This window comes from Telmatherina bonti (genome assembly GCF_933228915.1).
Source record: "Telmatherina bonti genome assembly, chromosome: 21".
Lineage (NCBI taxonomy): Eukaryota > Metazoa > Chordata > Actinopteri > Atheriniformes > Telmatherinidae > Telmatherina > Telmatherina bonti.
This window is the reverse complement of record NC_136630.1, coordinates 27,162,695-27,184,431: the sequence shown is the minus strand read 5'-3', so window position 1 is coordinate 27,184,431 and position 21,737 is coordinate 27,162,695. Positions and strand designations below refer to the sequence as shown.

At 43.8% G+C, this 21,737-nt stretch overlaps 1 protein-coding gene across 1 annotated transcript in view; it reads right to left on the bottom strand.

The window, feature by feature from the left end:
• dnah9 (dynein, axonemal, heavy chain 9) overlaps positions 1-21,737 on the bottom strand; it is a gene marked incomplete at both ends in the record, with an annotated part of 232,712 nt that overhangs the window by 105,343 nt on the left and 105,632 nt on the right. Inside the window, 7 exons of the mRNA XM_079260636.1 lie at positions 169-374; positions 1,220-1,381; positions 9,428-9,667; positions 16,149-16,251; positions 17,221-17,386; positions 18,058-18,265; positions 21,521-21,694. Coding sequence (XP_079116762.1) covers positions 169-374; positions 1,220-1,381; positions 9,428-9,667; positions 16,149-16,251; positions 17,221-17,386; positions 18,058-18,265; positions 21,521-21,694 — 1,259 coding nt within the window. The remainder of the gene's footprint in view (positions 1-168; positions 375-1,219; positions 1,382-9,427; positions 9,668-16,148; positions 16,252-17,220; positions 17,387-18,057; positions 18,266-21,520; positions 21,695-21,737) is intronic.

Genomic DNA, 21,737 nt, shown 5'->3' with positions numbered 1-21,737 from the left:
GTGTGTTTGCTGGAATGAAGAAACATGTCAGTGAATGCAACACTGACGCTTCTGGACATGATTTGAACAGTTTGGGGGAGATATCGGAGCTCTGTGGTGACAGGAGAAGCGCTAATCCTGCTTTTTTTTTTCTTCCTTCTCTCCGTCTGGTTCCTAAGGGAAACTCACATGTGGGCCATGGCGTCCTCAAACAGCACCAGGTTCAGGGTGGCGTTGACCTCGTTGTAACCGTCCAGCACTTCCAGCAAGGTTTTGTGGAGGCTGCTCCAGGACTCCACGGCCATGTACCTGGCCTCCCCCAGCCCACAGGCGAAGTGGCAGTACAGGTTCAGCCTCCTGGTCTGCTCCAGAGTCTCCTCCATGTCCTCGGGTAGGGACACACACACACATAGAAGAGCAGTAAACATGCAACCAACAACCCCCCCTCCCCTGCCAGCGCGATGCAACCGTGAGGCTTAAACGGCGTGGACGGGGACACAGCTGAATGCCGCAGCTGTGCAGAGGGTGACCTAGTTCATTATCGCCTTGGCAACCATCAGGCCTCAAACATTTCACTGCAGATTTGGTTTTTCTCTCAGGGACGGAGGAGAAGAGGAAGTTTTCTTGTTTGTCCACGTCTCCATCGTGCGCCGACGCTGCGTTCGTTGTCATGGCATCAGGTGGACTTTGTTGCAGCGGGTCTCCGCGGACCCCCGTGTTGGTGTGTAAAAATAGCATGAAGACATGCAGCATATTGCTCTGCGGCCCGGGGGCGACTGTCACGACTTCACGTTGGATGGGAGCAGTTAATAAAACATCGCCGAGAGAAGAGGATATTCGTCTTTTTTCTTCTTCTGTCAGAAAGCGCGCACGCCGTTGCCGGGCTCTGCTCGGGTGTGCATGTGACACAGCCAGAGAAGATGGAGAGGAAGCGGCGGACAGGAAACCATTAAAATGTTTTCCAATTTGCCGGCCTGACAGTGCAGACCCTGACAGGCAGACCCCCCCCCCCCGACCCAACCCGCCCCCCGAAACTTTGCTGATTAATATTCTCCCCCAGCTCTCTGCAGGCCCCTCTGCCCTCTTTTCTCCCCTTAACTCTCCTCTTTCTCCTCGCTGTGTTGGCCACTGATGTCCAGGTCCAGACACAGAGCAGGCAGCCTAATGATTCACCCCCCCACCCTCTTCTCCCAGCCTCCCACTCTCGTCTTCCTTGGCTGAACTTTAGAAAAACTCTCACCTCGTAGAACTTTTTCACCGCGTCTGCCTGCAGCTTATCAAAGAGCCGGATGTCCTGCTCCTCCATCAGCTGGTCTCTGTAGACCCGCTCGGACTCGTGCAGGTAGATCCTCAGCAGGTCGGCGGGGGCTTTCAGACACTCGGGGGTACAGAAGAGAACGCCCTGAGCAGAGAGAGGCGAGAGTCGGTGTGGGTCAGACACGGAGTGGGCAGGTTGTCAGGAAGCGTTGCTTCATGTGGAGAGATTCGATGGGATGCATGGAGGAGCCAGTTTAAATCAAGTCCACAGCAACTTTGTTGCCAACAAATGCCCAATTTTTTTTTTTTTTTTTTTTAACTTTCAGCGATTCTGTATGGGTTTAAAGTACTTTTGTCTTAAAAGAACTGATAAAGTACTTCATTTCATAATAGTACCTTTACTACTGTCAGAATCATCATAGTTAACAATCATAGTCAATGACAAACTGGTTGTCATGGTTTTATATTTAGATATTATAGCTGAGTGGTAGCTGAGGGACACAAACCAGAGGGTGAAGCCCCTCTTCAGGTGGAGAACTTCAGCCTCCCAGTGCGGTGTGTGTACATGGACAGAGAGAAGTGGATAAGATGAAAGCAGACTGCAGGTCTTTTTGGCTGAAAAGAAGCTTTTGGATCTGTTTGTTTACTTTTATGAAGTTTCCTTTGAACGAAAAAAGTTTTTGGGATTAAAAAAAAGAAACTAGTTTTTAATAACTTTCTACCTGCATGCATAGATAATAAGAAGCAGCTGGATTGATAGTTTATTTACACCATTACTGTTCTTTTACACGAGTCAGCGTTTTAAATCGGTAATATTCTGATAAAGCACATTATAAACTCTGTGAAACTTCTCAGGAAGCCATAAGAACAGGGGATAAAAGCGGCTCAGTGAAACAAACAACTACTTTCTGCTCCCATCTGGCAGCCTGATGCAGCATACTGGCTGCAAACCAGTCAGGAGGCTTGTTTTTCCTTCTCACAACGTTTAAATCTGTTGCTTCATAAGTCAACAGAAACCTGTAAAGTGTTTGTAAAGTTTTAATGGAAATCCCTGATAACCACTGGAGATGCACTGATCTGTTTTGGGGTTCTGAAACCATCCCGATATCTGACATTAGGATATCGGCCGACACCGATATTTTCAGACACCAACTTATGAGGTCATTCCTGCTGTTGTACTGTGTGTGTTATCATGTGACCTTTAACCAGTCAGACAGAGTCCGGGCTCCTCTGCAGCTGCTGGCTGACTCCAGATCTGATGAGCACCTGTTTCCCTCTCCTCACCTGCAGCCCATCCCCTCATCAGCTGCTTGCTCTGCCGCCTCCTACCTGCATCCTGCAGTCAGCTGTGGACTCTCCCCGTGGCTGCAGATCCTGACGTTCTCTGCCTGCTTTGGGTTTTTGTTTCCCGTCGACAGCATGCTCATTTTTGTTTCATTCTTTATTTAAAATAGATCAGTAAACTGTGAGTCCTGCGTTTGGGTCTGTACTGAGACTTGTGGTTTCATTGGGTTTTAGTAAAACAAACATTGCTTCTTCATCAGAAAGCAACTGATGAGCAACGTTAATCCAGTTTAAAGACTTTCCAATGTTTATTATGAGAAAAGAAATCGGAAGCTGCGACGTCTGTAGAAACTTCACAATCTGTAAAAACAACTGAGGGATAATTTAGCAGTGACAACAGTTTTTGTTTAATATTCTAGGTCCAGGAGAGTGTGTTGAAAGAGAAGCAGGATGTGTGTGAATAATCTGGGGACACAAATTAGCATCAAGTTTTAGTTCAGCTTGGAGATCCGACAGACGAGAGTGTTTCAGATGCTTCAAGTTAACGTGCAACGCTGAAAACGCTGCGATGTAAAACAGTCATGATCAACAAGATTCCCATGTCTTCCTTCGCCGTCTACACATGAGCCCCGTTGTCACGCAGGATTACAGCGTTTTAGCCGGCAGACTAAATGACCAGAATGATGAACTGAAGCAACGTTTTGGGAGCTAATCCCTTCAGTTTTCACCTTTCTACTGGAATTTTACCTGGAAAGCTTCAGTAGAGTCTGCAGCTCTATATTCTACTCCCTTAAGCCAAACAACATTGTGCCACGGAAACCTGGGCTGTACAAACATTTCAAGTTGTTGCCTGAATTTTCATGTTTCTACACTGAAATACAGGCTTTCCATGTTAGTAAAGCAGCTAAAGCAGCTCATAACCTCGTAGGTAATGCTGTGCCTGGCCTAGGATCCTAAAAAACAAGCTATGAACTACTATATAAACTTATAAAAAATATATATATACATATATATATATATATATAAATATTTATTTTCCTTTAACATGCATAATACTTGTGTGTAGTAATTTGTAAATAATGTGTAATACTTGTAATAATGTGTAACGCTGCATCGTGGATCAGAGAGGTGGAATCCAGGCTGATAGCTGACCTGTGATTCACATCGATATCGGAGACTGATACCGATATCGGATCGAATTGGTCCTAACTCTAATCCTCACAAGATTAAATTCTACCCCCGGAACTGGAAAAGTCCAGGAAAAACAAGTTCATCTCCAGGATTCTTTGCCTATCAAACATGAAAGCAGCTCATAGAAATCAATCCAATACCTGCAGATCTTTCACTGGAGACTAAAGTGATGATTCATCTCATCAACATCAAAAACAACCTGGCTAGCACGCATGAAAAAAACTCTGTTCCCACTCTTCCTTTCCCTCTTCTGCCAACTTAAAGTAACACGCCGCGACAGAGAGCAGATGAGCGTTAAGTGGATGATTGATGATGAATGTGTTTCTGAGAGAGGGCCATGTGACGTGGCGGCTTTCCCACAGGGCCACACGGGTGATGCATTCAGGCGGAGCTCAGCACAGTCGAGGTGAATCACATGACAGGTACCACATATGAAGAGGGAGGAGGGGGCGAGCACCCAGGCGCTCGCTCCCCTCTGAGCGCCGTCACCCGGGAGGCAGAGGCAAACAGATGTTGTGTGTTTCAGCCCCAGAACCTACTCTGATCAACAGAGATCATCTCTGTGGGGGTAAAGCCAGCTGAACCCAATCCGCTGTCATATCAGAGGAGCTGATTGTGAGAATCAGCTGATAATTCCTGTAAATGTGGAGGTGTGGGCACGGATTTGTGTGAACGTGATTTTTGTGTTCTGCTTCACCGTCAATCGTGACACTCGTGTTTTTATCGTTTCTAAGTTAAAACAAAACCATATGGCTCCTTACAGGATGCTCAACAGAGTGCTAACAGCTAAGTGCTAACAGCTAAGCGCTAACAGCTCAGCACTAACAGCTAAGTGATAACCATAGACTGTTTATAAAGAGATGGACGTAGCCTACATGACGTCACTCATAGGTTTCTGAAGAGCTGAATTGAAGCTCGGTGGGCGGTTCCTACCATCGCCATCTTGGCAGCATCACGTGTGTCATCTCACCCGGAAAATACAAATATGAACAAAAAGGTGAGCTGACAGGGGGGCTGTAAGCGTCATGGTGGATGATTGACATTGAGTGAACTTCGAGTTACCTGTAGCTAAGAGATAACCGAGCTAACCCATAGATAACAGGAGCTAACCAGCTAACTGAGGTAAGCAGGCTATAGCTAAGTCACGTTGTTAACCGGCTAAAAAGCGCGGTTGTTCTACGTTCTTCTGACTTGAAGCCGGAGATCAGTACCTGTCAATCAAAAGGACACGCCCCTAAATATGCTGAACTTTGAGGTTAAATTACTTTTAGGTGGCGAGTTAGAAAAAAATTCACTCCCCCCACAGTTGTCATGAAGGTAAACAAGATCTATAAACCGAAAATGGATTTTTGAACCAGTCTGCAAACATGTTTATTTCCACTGTGAAGTTGGTCTTTTTAACATAGTAGTCTATGGGGATTTGCTCTGTTTTGCAGCCCTTAGTGGATGAAGGGGGAACTGCAGTTTTATGCACTACTGCACAGGCTTCACTTTTAACCGCCGGAGGTTGCTGCTTGGTGCTAACAGCTAAGCGCTAACAGCTCAGTGCTAACAACTAAGCACTAACAGCTAAGCGCTAAAAGCTCAGTGCTAACAGCTAAGCGCTAACAGCTAAGCGCTAACAGCTCAGTGCTAACAGCTAAGCTCTAACAGCTAAGCGCTAACAGTTCAGTGCTAACAGCTAAGCGCTAACACACTGAGAGGAGAAAGAAGTGTGTTTTGCTGCCATACTGCTGACTTTTGGCAGCATATCTCATCCTCCCTCTCCCTGCTCTTTCACCGCTTTGTTCAGCTCAGAAGAGAGGGATTAGACTTCTGGTTGTCTGTATGTCTCTGTCTGTTGGTCTGTCTGCGCTGGACTCGCTTTCATTGTAGCCTGACAGCTACTCTGAACCCCAAACAAAATTTCCTCCCCCACTACCACCCAGCCGACTCCCCCGAGCAGCCAGTACAGTTTTGGTCTCATGTACTCGTCTGTCCTCCTCGCTTCCTCCATCCATCTCCTCCCCTCCCACCATCTTCTCCCACGGCTCTCCAGCGTCGAGGAGCTCATTTAGGCTGACACGCAGAAGACAGGCCTATGGATACGCCCGCCGGTCATGGCAGCGAGCGAACACAGGCAAGCAGCGTTCTCTGACAACGTTCCCTGTTGGATGCCAAACTGTTTGTCTCGTTAGTGGAATTTAGCTTCTATACTTCACTTACAGGTCGACTTATCAGGCCATATTGATCATCTATAACATCCAAAGAAAGCAGAGATTTGAAGGATAAAGAGCAGGAATTTAAAAAATCAGACATTAGCTTCAATAAAACTCCCAAAACCTGACAAATATGTACAAAAACAGCAACAATACTTAAAAAAAAACCCAGCAGGTTGTTTTCCAAAGCTTCTTCTTTTGTCACATTTAATAACAGCTTCACAAAGGCTGCTGCAAGCGCATGCAGAGCCTCTGCGCTCAGCTTTCTGGCTCATTAGAGTTTATCATAATGAGACACTTTCCTTTGGCTACATCTCCAAGTTCTGAAGTGGGAAAAAAAAACCAAAGTGAATCACAAAAAGTCCCCCAATTATTTCAGCTGAGGCAAACTTCTGGAACATCAAGCCAGAAAACACTGACTGACAACCGTTTAGGCCTGGCGCTGGAAATTAGAGGAAGCGTTTGAACTGTCACACCAAATACGTTCCAACATCTGAGCGAGTGGAAACACAGAGGTTCGAACGGGGAATTAGAGCCGAGGCAGAGCTGGGAGCTCAGACACCGGGATCTGTCCTGCTGGAGCCAGGACGTGACTACCAAACCTCAAACGAGCTCCAGGAGTCCCTTCGTTCTCTGCAGAGAAACAGGAAGACAGCTTTGACATTGTTTCCTCTGCATGTTTTTGTTTCTTTTCCTGGACATGTCCACTCTGACTGTCCAGGGCAATTAAAGAGAACACAAAGACTCAGTCAAACGGGTTCTTCAAACGCTGACTTCAAAGTCTTGAGGTGCAGAGGAATTCACCGCCGTTTGAAGGCGGCGGCGTGTGTGATCAGCGGCCTGAAAGGTAAGCCTCCAGGTCCTCAGAGCTTCAGCTTTGCAATGCTAAGAAGGCTTTTACTTTAAAGAGCAAACTCTCTAAGCTGCAAGTAGAGCCTAACGGCGAAGGTGAAGAGCTTGTTGAATGGTCCAACAGTACATGAAATTTCCTTTGGGAGGGCTGGAAACTGAAACACAGCCACAGAAGGCTGATATTTTCCAGGAGAAGTTCCAGAGTTTGAGCATCTTCTCCCAGAGTTTCATCATCTTCGTAGTGAGTCTTCTAAACAAGCAGAGGATAGTATTCTGTTGCTGCCCATCAGCTAGAGAAGGGTCATGTGGTCTTTTCTAAACCATGTAGAGTCCATAAATCTGCAGGTAGAAAGATTATTCAGAACTTTCTGGAAAGATTCGTTGCGGTGAATCTGAGCTGTACAAATAAAGTTGGGTTGAATTTAAGTCTGAAATGGTGAACATTCAGGACAGCTTCCAGTCTTCCCAGCAACAATAGTCCATGCAATGCTCAGACAACGTTCCAGCATGTTAAAAGTTCAATCTGATGACATCAGCAGACGTCAGCAGGACTTGCTTAGAGGGGTTGAAGGAACCCCTCTTATGTAGAGGCAGAACCTTCAGGTATCAGACCTTCTCTGTGGGACCAGATCCCAGTCTGGATTCATGACGCTGAACCTTCTCTCTACTTTCAGATCCTTTTAAAACGTTCCTTTATGATGAAGTTGATTGAGGCTGAGCTCAGATGTGACTGGGAGACAATCGCAGGTAACATGTCAGGTTTGGAATCATCATCACAGGTCCAGGTTGATAAAATCAGGACCCAGCCTTCCAGTAGTCTTTGTTCTGCAGGTATACATGATGCAGGGTGTAAAGCAAAAACATTTTCCTGAGCCTGAGTGTTTAATGCAAATGTGCATTATGTCTTAACTATCTTAACAATAAATTTTTGTTTGTTTTTTCTTAAATATTAAGTTTACAGTACAGACTAATTGGATTAGTGATGCTGCTGGTTGACTCTCATTCCTCCTTCAACCAGAAGGTTGCAATTCTTTTCCTCCAGGTTCTGGTCCTGATTAAGGTTTTTGTTCCATGTTCTGGTCCTAGTCGAGGCTTTCCTTCCAGGTGTTGGTTCTGAAGGAGGTTTTTCTCTCCACTGTGTCCTCAGGGTGGGTAATTGAATCAAGGAGAAGTGTTTATGGGATCTACTAGTTTGCTTTATTATTATGAACTGGTTAAAATGAAACAAGTTATTACAAAATGGATTATTTTTACGGTCTTAAAACTAGCTTACACCTTGATAATAACTTATAATAAATGGACAATGCCTAGACATTAACTAAATTATAATTAGATTATAACTTATAATAGCTGGATAATGCCTAGATAATAACTTAATTATAACTGATGACAATTTGATTTTATCAGATAAAATTTTCGATTATAACTGATAATACCTGGACAATACCTTAATAATAAATGGATTATAACTAGATAATAACTGGATTATAACTTGACAATAACTAGAATATAACTGATAAAAACTGATAACTGGATAATAACTAGATAATAACTGGATATAACTAGATAGTAACTGGATTATAACTAGATAACTACATAACTAGATAATAAATAGAACATACCTGGATAATGATGGGATCATAACTGGATAATAAATAGATAATAACTATATAATAACTATATCATAACTGATTAAAACTGGATTACAACTAGATAATAACTTGATTTTAACTCATAACAACTTGACAACAGATTTTAATTAGATAACTAGATAATACGTTGATAATAATCAGATTATGCGTGAATAATATCTAGATAATAACTAGCTAATAACTGGATAGAGTCTCTAGGAGGAGACTTAAACCTAAAGGTGACCTTGTTGTGGATCTGTGTTGTACAAATGAACCTGGCTGAACTGCATTAAAGGATAGAAAGTAAAACAGCTGGATAATGGACAACGTCCCTCTTCAGTTCAGATCTGGTTTCCCCATGATAGACCTGTTCAACATCCACATCACTGCAAACACTGAACCAATCCCCCTACCTATCTTTACTCTCCCCCTTGTTCATCAACCCTGAGAAATGTAAAAGCCTCCATTCCAGCCAACGAAATGGACCATTTCAGCTCTAACCAGGTAACTTTAAACCAGCATGGTGCCGCACAAAGACAAGTAAGAAGAACCCTGGGCTGTTTGTAAACTCCTGGATGGAATAATGAAAAACTACGTTCATAAAGCTGAGTGGCTCAAAGCATTAATTATACAGCAGAGTGTGTTAAATGAAAGAGCCTGCCCTCCATTAAAACCGTGGAGGATTCTGACAAAAACACTGCCCCAAAAGCTTCTTCCTTGACAGCCTCCGCGCAGATATTATATTCATTTAAATACATTTAAGCAGCCGTGGAGACGCAGATCCATTGTACTTTCTGTTCCACTTATTTCAGACCTATTTCCAGCTCTCAGACCCTGCTCTTAAATCAATAGTCATTTAGCTGAGAAATTAGTGACAGAAGCCTGGAGAGGCACAGCTCCTGGAGACGAGCGCGTTGACGTAAAATATGTATCTCCTTGGCTGAAAGATGGGGGGGTGGCCTCAAGGAAAGAAACTTCTTTAAGGTAACTTTTACCTTGCTCTCTGCATGAATAAATCCTGTTTATCTGCATCACCTGGAATATGTTGGAGAGGTCTCGCAGGTTGAAGATGTAGTGGAACTTGACTGCAGTGGGGAGGAAGGTGGAGGCGATGCGCTGGTGCAGGTCCAGGGCTAACCGGACCAGGGTGGGGCAGCTCTTCTGCAAGACGCTGCTGAAGCCCTCTCCGATCAGGTGCTGAGTCAGGATGGAGCTGTAGATGGTGCTAAGGGCCTCGGCTCCGGGAAATGACAGGGCGAAGACCGAGAAGTGGCGCTGTGGAGCATAAAATGACAGGAGTTCAGGCGTGGCCTTTAAAATTGCCCTTCTGGTATGTACCAAGACCGCCATTCTGTTACATTAACAAAAAAAGTTTCATGCTAAATATGAAAGAAAACGAAATTATCAAAAACAGTCATTTGCCCCATGAAGGGTTAAAGAAAATGCGATGATTAGTAAATTCTTTATTTGCACACACAGACAGCCTGCAGCTTGACACACTTTTGAATCAGGGTTGTAATAATCCCAATCAAAGCTTGTGCTAAAACTGTATCTGATAGAGCAGTGTTTGGCAGAAAATCTGCAAACTGTGACTGCAGCGCAGTAAAACTTATCCTGCAGCTGAATGTTCGACATTCCCCGAAGCATCAGATGTGTGTTATTCTGCTGCTGAAAGCAGCTTTGAAAGACCTCCAGAGTCATGTTCATTCGAATATTTCAGCTTCTCCGTGCATATCGTTAGCCTCGTAGCATAAATGTCTAAATTACAGGTTTTATAGATAATGCAACACAGTCAATCAGCAATGCGAGGTTAGCAGAGTTAGATATACAGTTTATTACAATTTAACCAAAGGCCAACCACATGGGAAGGTATGTTTATGCCTTTATGTAGGGATTTCTAATGAACCCCTCAACCACCGAGGGCCTGCCTGCAGGCCGTTGCGAAGAAGATGACACAGTCCTGTGAAAAGATGTAGGGTTTCTTTTTTTGTTTGTTTGTGTATTTTAAGGTCCCAGAAGAGAGAAGCCTCTCTCAGTCTTTGCAGAAAATACAGACATGGTTAATATATATTATTATTTTGTCAGAAAAACATTGATACCTTCATTGATACCATAGCATTGCACTGATACCATATTCCAATGCTACTGATGACAAACGACGCATGACGGACTGCGCAGTAGTATATGAAACACCAAACAGATTAAGCACAGTTTCATATTAAAAAATATATAAAACGGTCCAGGTGTGGAGCCCTGACAGTTAAGTGGTTTAGTTATGCCGTAAAAGAGAGCAATGATTAATGGAAACATTTAACTTTAAGTGATGTCTTGGTTTAAGTCTGAATGCTTGGAATGCGCACAGGTAGATTCTCACACATTAATACTTCTTTGTGTATTCAGTAATCAGTTTCCAAGAAGCTTAGTTACCCATCACTGACACAGAAAACGGGGCAATATCCCTGGAACTGCTCCAGGGGCGGTATTGAGTTCAATAGTTGACACAACCAGGAAAATGAACAAACCAGAGAAGAAGAGGATAAAGAAGGAAGAGACAAATAAAAAGCACCTGAAGAATAGCTAAATTTAAAAAAAAAAAAAAACTCTGTAGTTTAATTCTGGTGTTTTTGGACGGTTGTAAACGACTTTATGGCAGTGCTTCACCGCTACCAACTGGTGCCATAACTCAGCACTGCCCCCTAGTGGATGAACTGGTTTAACATCTACGGCAAAAGATGCATGGAAGTACGAAGGTGGCGATATCTGACAAAGACTGAAAAATACGTACTTAAGGGAGCATAAATAGACTTATGGCTGTTATCCACATGTAGCAAAGTGTCTCACAAAACCAGGATATTTTCCTACGATTTGGCATGTCATGTACAGAACAGCACAGATTCACAGAGGATAGTGTCATGGGAGTGGATTTTCACTCCGGTCCCACCCCAGTCCAGGGCCAAAACAAAATAAAAAGACTTGTACCATCCCAATCCTCTCCTAGCCCCACTCAGAGTGATTCTTACGCCCATTATTTAACATTTATTTAGTCTTTATGCAATACGTTGAATTTGATTAAATAATTCTGCTAACCTCATTGTTATTATTTGAAACGTTGTGTTGTAAATCCATACTGGTTTTTCTGCGGGTGTTTGCTAACGCCAGTACTTTTCTCATTTCAATTCTGATGGGGAAGCAGTGGCCAGAAGCAGTGTTGGCTAAGAATTGGCATGGGTGCATTTTTGCAGTTAAGGGATATATATATTCTTCTGGCCGATAACAGATGTTGACCAGTTAAAGCTAACGTTAGCAGCGTTAGCTTCCTGCTGTTGCTTTTGAACTTCTGAATGGTTTTCAGATGACATGTGGAGTTGGTGGTGTTAAACGGTTTGACAGGAAAACATCCATCCATCCATCCATCTTCTACTTATCCGGGGTCAGGTCGCGGGAGGCAGAAGCCTAAGCAGGGAAGCCCAGACTTCCCTCTCCCCAGCCACATTTGCCAACTCTGCGGGGGGGTCCCAAGGCGTTCCCAGGCCAGCCGAGAGATATAATCCCTCCAGCGTGTCCTGGGTCTTCCCCGGGGTCTCCTCCCAGAGGGACGTGCCTGGAACACCTCACCAGGGAGGTCCAGGAGGCATCCTGACCAGATGCCCGAGCCACCTCAACTGGTTCCTCTCGAGAGCAGCGGCTCTACTCTGATCTCCTCCTGGATGACTGAGCTCCTCACCCTATCTCTAAGGTTGAGCCCGGCCACCCTGCGGAGGAAACTCATTTCAGCCGCCTGTATACGAGATCTCCTTCTTTCGGTCACGACCCACAGCTCATGACCATAGGTCAGGGTATGAACGTAGATCGACTGGTGAAGAAGGAGCTGAGTCAGAAGGCGAAGCTCCTTCTTCACCACGACAGACCGGCGCAGAGCCCGCATTACTGCAGACGCCGCACCAATCCGTCTGTCGATCTCACGCTCCATCCTTCCCTCACTCGGGAACAAGACCCCGAGATATTTAAACTCCTCCACTTGAGGCAGGACCTGACTCCTGACCTGGAGAGGGCAATCCACCCTATTCCGGCTGAGGACCATGGTCTCAGACAGGAGAACATCCCTGCATACTCTGACTTTGCAAGTATTCTGCGTTTTGAGTATCTTTAAACGACCACGCCACTGACATCACTTCCTCATTTCAGTTAAACACCCCCCGATACTGTTACACGCCCAAATACTGCATGGTCCCTTAAACGCCCCCCCACTTCCTGACACACACACATACATACAAATAGTCAGAAATAAATATTAGTTATCAGCCAACACTGATGTTAACAAGGATACATCGTGCATCCCTGGTGTGTATGGATGTTATTGTTTGTAAAACCCAGGTGGTATGTGGACTAAAGTTGTTTTTTTTCCAGACAAAGAGGGGAGGATGTTCAGTTTTACAAAAACCCAGCTACATGTGTAGATGTCCCAAGAACAGCAGGGCAGTGAGGACCTGGAATGAAAAACACTCATCTAAACAGACACAAGATCAATCGAACTGAAGAACTGAATTCCAACGTCCTGCATGCAGGATGATGTCAGACAAAGTGTATGGAAGAGGAACGGAAGAGAGACGGAGCCTGAGATGATCATCATGGAGGAGAAATTAAAGGATTTCTTTCTTCTTTCAGCACTTTATAACTCGGTAGGTGCGTGCGTGATGATTAAAACAAGAGTTTGAATTGATGCTGGTTGGGTGTGTGTATGAGTGTGTGTCTGAGTATGTGAGAAGGGAGGGGCTGATGAATTTTCTTTTAGCCCGAGCTCCCCGTCAGGCTGTCTGATGCAGGTTGGCAGCAGGCAACATGACTGCATGCTTGGCGTTCTGCCTGTCCACAAAGCAAACATTTCCCTTCTGAACGAAGCAAACTTGCCTCGATGAGCATCATGATGAGCATCATGTAGACGGAAGGAAGAAACAAAGCAAACTGCTGACTGTCAGGCGACGCGTCTGAATCTGAAAATGTGACGCTAAACTCAGCCTGAGAACGACTAAAAAAGAATGATAGACTTTTTACACCATCCACTTCTAATCACACCAGAGATGCAGCTTTACTTCAAATTAAACTTTTCTACAGTACAAAAATACTGAATTAATAAACTTTACTACCATTTAACGGCCCACGTCATCAGGTCCATTGTCTACTACCAGGTTGGAACCCTCAGAGAAACGTTCCTCAGAGATTTCCTCCATGTTGACATGAAGCATCACACAGTTGCTGCACATCATGATGAGAATCTCCCGTTCCACCACATCCCAAAGCTGCTCTGTTGGACTGAGATCTGGTGACTGTGGAGGCCGTTGGAGGACAGTGAACTCATCATCATGATGAAGAAAGCAGCTGGAGATGATGTGAGCTTTGTGACATGGTGCATCATCCTGCTGGAAGTTTCCATCAGAAGATGCTCCACTGTGCTCAGAAAGGGATGGACATGGTCAGCAGCAGGACTCAGGTAGGCTGTGGAGGTTAAACCAGGTCATGTTGGTACTAAGGGGACCAAAGTGGGACCAGAAAACCTCCCCCCACCATCACACCAGCAGCAGCCTGAAGCCTTGATCCTGACGGCAGGATGGATCCATGTTGTCATGATGTTTCCAGCAGATTCTGATCCTACCATGTGAATGTGGAGCTGAACTGGAGACTCATCAGACCAGCAACGTTTCTCCATCTTCTATTGTCCAGTTCTGGTGAGTCTGTGTGAATTGTAGCCTCAGTTTCCTGTTCTTACTGACAGGAGGGAACCCGCTGTGGTCTTCTGCTGCTGGAGACCATCTGCTTCCAGGCTGGACGTGTTGTGTGTTCAGAGATGATGTTCTGCATATGTTGGTTGGAACCAGTTCTTACTGGACTTCCTGTTGTCTTTCCATCACCTCCAACCAGTCTGTCCATTGATGTTAACTGGATATTTTCTCTTCTTCAGACCTTCTCTGTAAACACTAGAGATGTTTGTGTCTGAAAATCCCACTAAACACTCAGATCTCACTCATTTTATCCATCATGATCCTCAAAACTACTGAGACAAAAAAGCCACATGAACAATTGTAGAAAGTGACTTTTTTTTCTCTCAAACACCAGATCAGTTCTGTCTGTGATATGAATGAGAAATTAATTAGCTTCCACCCTCAGGGAGACCACAGCTATTTTCTCAGCGCAGAGCTATGATACAGTGAGGAGCAGGACATTCATTTTTACACAAAGTTTTGTCAAAATCTAATTAGCTGTGCATGAATAGCCACACCAGTGAACAGACAAATTAAAAGAGGCCATCAGCGTGCGTTGTTGCTTTCTATGCCTGCGAAAAGGAACTAAAGTTCTTATCTGAAAGTAATTCACTAAGACCGTCGCCTCTGCAACCAACAGCAGCTCACATTAGCATCACACCTGCCCAGCAAGTCACTGCTGTGCATTTCTGCTTCTCAATGGTCGCAATCTTATAGGTCTTCCATGCATCCCTGCTCAGACATACCTGACTGAAAAGGAAGCAGGAAAACCTGCAGGACAGCAGCCTTCAAGGACCGAACCACCTTTTGTTCTTTTAAATCTTTGTAGTTTTTGAGATATTTAGCATTTTGTAAAAAAAATAATTCAGCCTTGTGATTGGATGAAAGTCCTTCCAACCAAATGCGACTTGGGCCTTGCAAAAATTCAGCACAGCGATTGGTCGGTTTTTGCTTAATGAGCTGAAAGCTGCTTCAACAGGGTTTCAGAGCTCTGCACCACTTTGCAGAGTCCGGTTCATTAGTTTCCCATCTCCCACTGTCTTTCCTGCAAAATGTTTGGCACGCTCCTCCTCCGACACCTTTTGCCTCACTTCAACCATTCAAATATCAAACTGTTCAGCTCATTCAGGAGATGTGTGCTGTGACCTTTGGTCTTTCTAACATGTAAACTTTTCAAGTTATTCATATTTTTGCCAAATTTGCAAATAATTTCTAGTGATTGGACAAAACCGAACTCAGCTCGGCGATTGGTCAATTTTTTGCACCGGAACACAGGTACACATACAAGGCACGGGTTCAAATGCAGCATTTAACATATAGCTCCATTGTCGCTTGTCGGCTGTTTGTGTGATGGCATGCAGTTCTGCAGGCTGCTCAATGTGAGCTATGGGTCTCAGCTGCACACTTAAAGGAGCAAAGACATTTATTTGCAAATGTCCCAGTTAAATATGAAGGATTTGTTGTAACAATGCTCCCTGCAACATTTCAACACTTTGATAAATCTTAAACACATTAAAAAAAAAGTTTTTCACATTGAACAAAGTCTGTCACATCTTTACTGGAGTTCAGTTCAACCTTGCACATGTTTTTGCAATCCCGCTGATTACACCCTGCTGGAAGTGGGAAAAAAAAAGGTATTCCCATCCCAAGTGGAAAAAATTTTAATGCTTTTTCCAAGGTGCGACTGAGGGTACTGGTGGTGTAGTCAGTAAGTAAGTATGCTTCAATACAAAAGTTCGTGGCTTCAATCTGGATGTGGGGCAATTAGAAAAAAATGTCAGTTGTGCTTATTTTATTAATTTCTTATACTTATGCAATTTCATTTCCATCATTCAGCATAGTTCAATAAATGGGCATTCACTGTTGCTATTATTTCAATCATAGCTGTTTCTAGTTTAACCATTCATTTTAATTGTCTGTGTAAAAAAGAAACGGGGAAGCTCAGACTGGTTGAGATGTTCGAGCTGCAGGGAGACTATCTGGTCTGAGTGTGTTTTTACCTGGAGACGTGGATTAACGGTGAAGCTGCCGGCAGTGGGGTTCATGCAGGACACATACTGAACGTTGTGTATTTCTTTCAGAAGCAGCTTATTACGATCGTACCTGCAGAACACACACAAGCACAGGAAGAGAAAAAATACATATTTAACAAGCAAAACACCCCCACATTGCCCCGGCTCACACACAGACTCCTTCCCTGAGCTTCTGCTGATATGGACGCCTCAGCTCCCACTTAAGCTGGCGTACCTCAGCAGCATCCTTCTCCCTCTCAATTTCATACCTGAAATCCTCCTGGCATATCTCTAATGTGCTGACCGTGTCTAAGCCAGTCGGCCGCTGTCTGACGCACTGGAACCATGTTCAGAATGGCCTCACAGTGTCAGACAGATGAGCAACAAAATCCTTTTTAAACGGAGAAAATCACACAACCCAGCTTCCACCTCTGGCTTCTGACACTCATGAAAGTCCTGGCATGCTGACACTGAGGCGGGAATCCCAGCGCATGCTAAACGGAAGGTGTTCCCGGTGGACCAGCTGCTCTTCTAATCATCTAAATAAAACTTTTCCATCGTAACACACTGAAGTATGAAATCTCAGATCAGGATGATTCTAGCTCGGGTTTAAAGGCAGAGAATGTAAGATTTCAAGGCGATTCTTTCCACCACCAGGTGGCAAACACCAGGTCGTGAGCAAAACCACAAAACTGCTACCTCCACAAACCACCACAGGTTGGCAGCAATGAGCAAAACTGACCCCTCACCCCTCCTCCTTGCCAGCTCCAATGAGGGCAGGAATCACTTGTGAGCTGTAGCTCAGAGCCGCTCTGCAATAAATGGGCTTATACTCCCCCTACTGGTGGAAAACAAGTACTTTTTTTTTACTGGTCAGAAAACATTTAAGAAGGGTCTTTGTCATTAATTTAACTTGTAATTTAATAACGCATCAAATATGGACAGACTGGAACCATCATGTTTAAAAAACTAATTATGATTGTTGTTATTTTTTTTAGTTAATTTATTTTGAAAATATTGAAAATCTTACATACTCCACCTTTAAGCAACACGTTCTCACCAGTGGCTGTAGTCCATGTGTTGGCGTATGAGTGTGTGAGGCTGGACCGTGCCATATGCGTCCACCTCGGGCATATTCATGTCATCTATGAAGTAGATGAGTTTTTTGCTGCCTGGAGGTCCGTAGTTGCGGCCCGCTTTCTTCTCCAGGGGCTTTTCCAGCACAGCTGTGTGGGAGATGAGTGACGGAGTGATGAGGATGAGCAGGAAAAGGGGGTGGGGGGGCTGCATTTATGAAGCGCTTCAGAGCTGAGGATGTTCGGTCACTTGATTTAAACACAAGGACGCTAAACGCATTTTTCTTTTGCCTCTAATGTCTTTAAATATTATTCACACGCAGGAAACAGTGTAGAAGACATCGATCACTTCGGCTCGGCTACTCAGCGCGCAGATGCATGCTCACGGTGTCACAGGTGGACATTTTTCATATTACGGCTTTACAAGCAAAATTGCTTGGGAACCACTGAGGCAGGCGACGGCACAGCCGGAGACATTCCTGTGTAGAAGAAGAGACTTTTATTGCTCTTTTATTGGTGTTTTACAGTGACCGAGGTTAGGGTAGCTAAACAGAAAATCATCAGCCATCTCTCTACATGGCTTGGCCGTCTATTTTAGTCTAATCACATTTATTTTAAAGCTTAGTGGATTAATTTCAGAGGGCTTTGTAATTACAATTAGCCTGATTTAAGATCAGCCCGTTTAAGTGCCTGGGGATTCATGCAGACTGATTCTGGTCGTGTAAAACTGTAGTGAGAAACGTCTCTGTGTGGACATTAGCAGGAAGAAGAAGCGCGTCGACTGGGACCAGTGGCGGGACGTCCAGCCGCCGTTCCCCTACCTTGAAGCATAGCCGACGAGGTGTAATAGTTAAAGGGGACATTTTTGACCAGGTATTTCTCAGGGTCAAGTGATCCCAGCTTGTCCCCGACCAGAACGGACTTCCCAGTGCCGGCGTTCCCGACCAGCATCACAGGCCTGCGGCGCTCCAGGAGGCGGTCCATGAAGTAACGGACCCGTATGGTCTCTGTGGTGTGGACCAGGCATGCCTGCAAGGAGAGACAACAGAAATCTTTTACTGTCTAATAAATTAGTCTTTTATGGATATGAAAACAAAAGAGTCTGACAGCTCTGCATCACACACACACACACACTCGAGGTATTTCTTCTAAAGCTGCTGCGTAGACTTTGGCAATCTGTCCTCGAGGCCCCAACGGCTCTGAAAGCAGAAGCTTTCGGCCTATAACTCCATGCTTTGGACTTATTTTGATGATTAAATGAACTCTTCAAGCTGTCGCTGCACAGCAGCGTCCGGGTTTTGTCAGATTTGTTTTTCTCCAGCCTGGCGCTTTACGGCACCACATCACACACCAGCAACTGGACATCAACACTGTCTGGCGTTTTGGATGCATGTCATGACAAATTCATTGAAGAATTGATAGAAGACATTGATGGAGGAAGAGATAAGACAAGAGACAGCATCAAACTTACTTTTACTGGCTGGAAAGAGCTCAGAAAAGAGACAGGATGCAAGATTTTAGATTTTTGGACTTTGTTCACAAATGTTACTTTAAAGAGATTTAATCTGGTTGCCTCAAATGATTCTGCAAATCATTATCTGTTGAACAAAAGATGGATTTTGTTTAAAGGTCTAATAAAAAATTTAGATTTATAATTATTTTATAGCTGTGATGGACCGGCGAGCTGTCCAGGGTGTACCCTGCCTTTCGCCCAAAGACTGCTGGGATAGGCTCCAGCTTCCCCGTGGCCCTGAATCGGACTATGTGGGTAGGATAATGAATGAATTAAATCATTAATTAATTATTTTATAGGAAAACACAAGTTTTGGAAGGAAAAAACAAGAGCAAAAAAAAGGAGTGTTTCTGTTTGGTTGATCTGTCAAGGAGTGGCGGAGGTGTGGACACAGGAAACGAGACACAAGGGAACTAAACAAGGAAAACTATATAATAAAACAGGAAACAGAAAAAAGCCCAAACCGTGACATGATGAGTTAAAAATCTTCAAGGTGCTCTTTGGGTACAGTGGTAGTAATAGCAGCAAAAAAAAAAAAAAAAAAAGGTGATCAAGGCTGAACACTAAAGAATGAGTCATATAATAATGTTGATGCATTTGACAGAACTCATGTTCTTCACTCAGCTATTATTTAAACACCCTGAGAAAAGGAACAAAGTTGCCATAATTTATTTATGTTTTTCTTATGCTAAACCTGACCGTGACATGCTCAGCTACCATTTCATTTCATTTATTACATTATTTGATAGGAACGGTGCACGTTAGTGAACATCAACAGCAACAGATTATAGCTTGCTGGATCATAGCTATCAAGCTAACTAGCATCCGTTGTCCCATCTGGAGTTGTTGTGTTGACCGTTTCCCTACAAACAGACATAAAGATGTGAAAAATATCTCCACATTCACCCTCGTGTGGGCAGTTGTTCAGGTCCAGAGCCTACTGGGAGCGTGAGGGTTGTGCCCAGTAGCTTAGCTGCTGTGGGACTGACGTCTTCTGCATCAGATCTCTGATGGTGTTCATCTGTGATGTGTTGGAGTCGCTCTCCCAGTCTGCAGGTGGCAGCCCACAGTGCTCCCACTGTCGCCTTTTCAGCCTCCTCCTTCAGCTCCCGATACCTTTGCTTCTGTTGTTCAGGATCCCTACATCCCCCTCCTCTGCCTTCGTCTACAGCTTATCCACCATCTTGCTTTTCATCACCAGTTTATGTCAGAGCGGTGACGGCTGGTGATGAAAAGTTTTAGGGGGGTGCAGTTATTTTTCTTGGATTTGGGGTCAAACACCAACAACGCTGGTTGGTTGGGTCCAAGTTCCTTTCTTTTCTTCAAAGGAACCCCGTGTGAAGGAATGTCTTTCAGAGAAATGACTGAATTTTCTTTTAGATTCTCCAAAGTTGCCATCTTCTGTCCAGGTTTGTCCACTTGCATTGATCCGTCCCTTTCAAAGGAATTTTGCACCATCTGTATTGATGTGGGTGGCGTCCCAACGCCCTGTTGTAACAAGCCGCTGTGTCAGAGGCCTTGCTGCACAGCCGGCAGCTGGATTCCTATCTGTTTGTAGACCCTGACCTCTGAGCTGCCTTTCAGAGCAGTCATCTCAAGGCTCTGATAAGACTCCGATCTTTCATGGGGGGGTTTATGCTTCCATGGTGGTTCCACATCTTCCTCCTTTTCCATGCAGGGTTTCAGCTGCCTGAATCGTTCACTTGACAGTTCACGACTGGGTCAACCTTCCAGATGTACTCCTGGATCTCTGACATGGATTGTGGATCTAGGGCTGCACGATTATGACCAAAACCATAATCACAATTATTTTGATCAGTATTGTAATCACGATAGTTAATCACGATCATTCAATCATTCATTGTGTCTGAAAAAAAACATTTATTGTTATTGCTTTATTTCCTACCTGGAAACTCCACATATTATTCATATATGTATGTATATATATATATATATATATATATATATATATATATATATATATATATATATATATATATATATATATATATATATATATACATATATATATATATATATATATATATATACATATATATATATATATAGAGAGAGAGAGAGAGAGAGAGAGAGAGAGAGAGAGAGAGAGAGAGAGAGAGAGAGAGCGGTTGTGCACGCGGCAGGGTTCGCGTATTTTAAGCACAGTAAAAACACTTTTTTTTTTCTTTTTACAATTTTTTATTACTTTTTCAACCTCTGGTAAATACTACAGCCTGTTTTTTTTTTTTTTTTTTTTTTTTTTTAAAAACCCATTTCCATTGAAAAGTTTATTCATTTTCAAACTCAATTAAAAAAAAGAAAATTACAGATTCAGGGCCTACAGTTCAAATGATTTTAAGTTTTTTTTATTTTTTATTTTTACATAATATAAGCCTCCAGCTCATAAAATGAATGAAAGACAGGAATTTAAAAAATGAGAGCACTGTGAAGAACTTCCCAGTTCTTCAGGCCTGAATCTATATCTAACACTGTAATTTGTTGGAAATAGTCCATGTTTATATTTGTATTGATTCTGTTTTCATATTTTATTTGTTGTTATTTGCCTTTAATTACTTGATTCCACAACTTTTGTACTGAAAGCTCACTGAGAGCAAGGATTCAGCAACAGTCCAGTTCTGTGTGTGTGTGTGTGTGTGTGTGTGTGAGTGTGTGTGTGTGTGTGTGTGTGTGTGGCAGACTTGGTGAAATAAAGTGATTCTGATTGTGAATCTTATGGACAGGACCAGCATGACCTGGAGGACAGGAAATACCTGAAGGGGTGTATCTGCATCCATCTCAAACTTGGGCACCATCTTGGTCCAGGGTTCAAACTTCTTGCTTTCCGGGTCGATGTAGAAGTCAAAGACGGTGCCGTGGGACGGGAACTTGATGGTTTTGAACTCGCCGACCCACCACTTGCTGAACTCGGCTCTGTAGTCGACCAGCTGCGCTCACACAGAGACACTGACTTCAGTCAGCATGATAAAA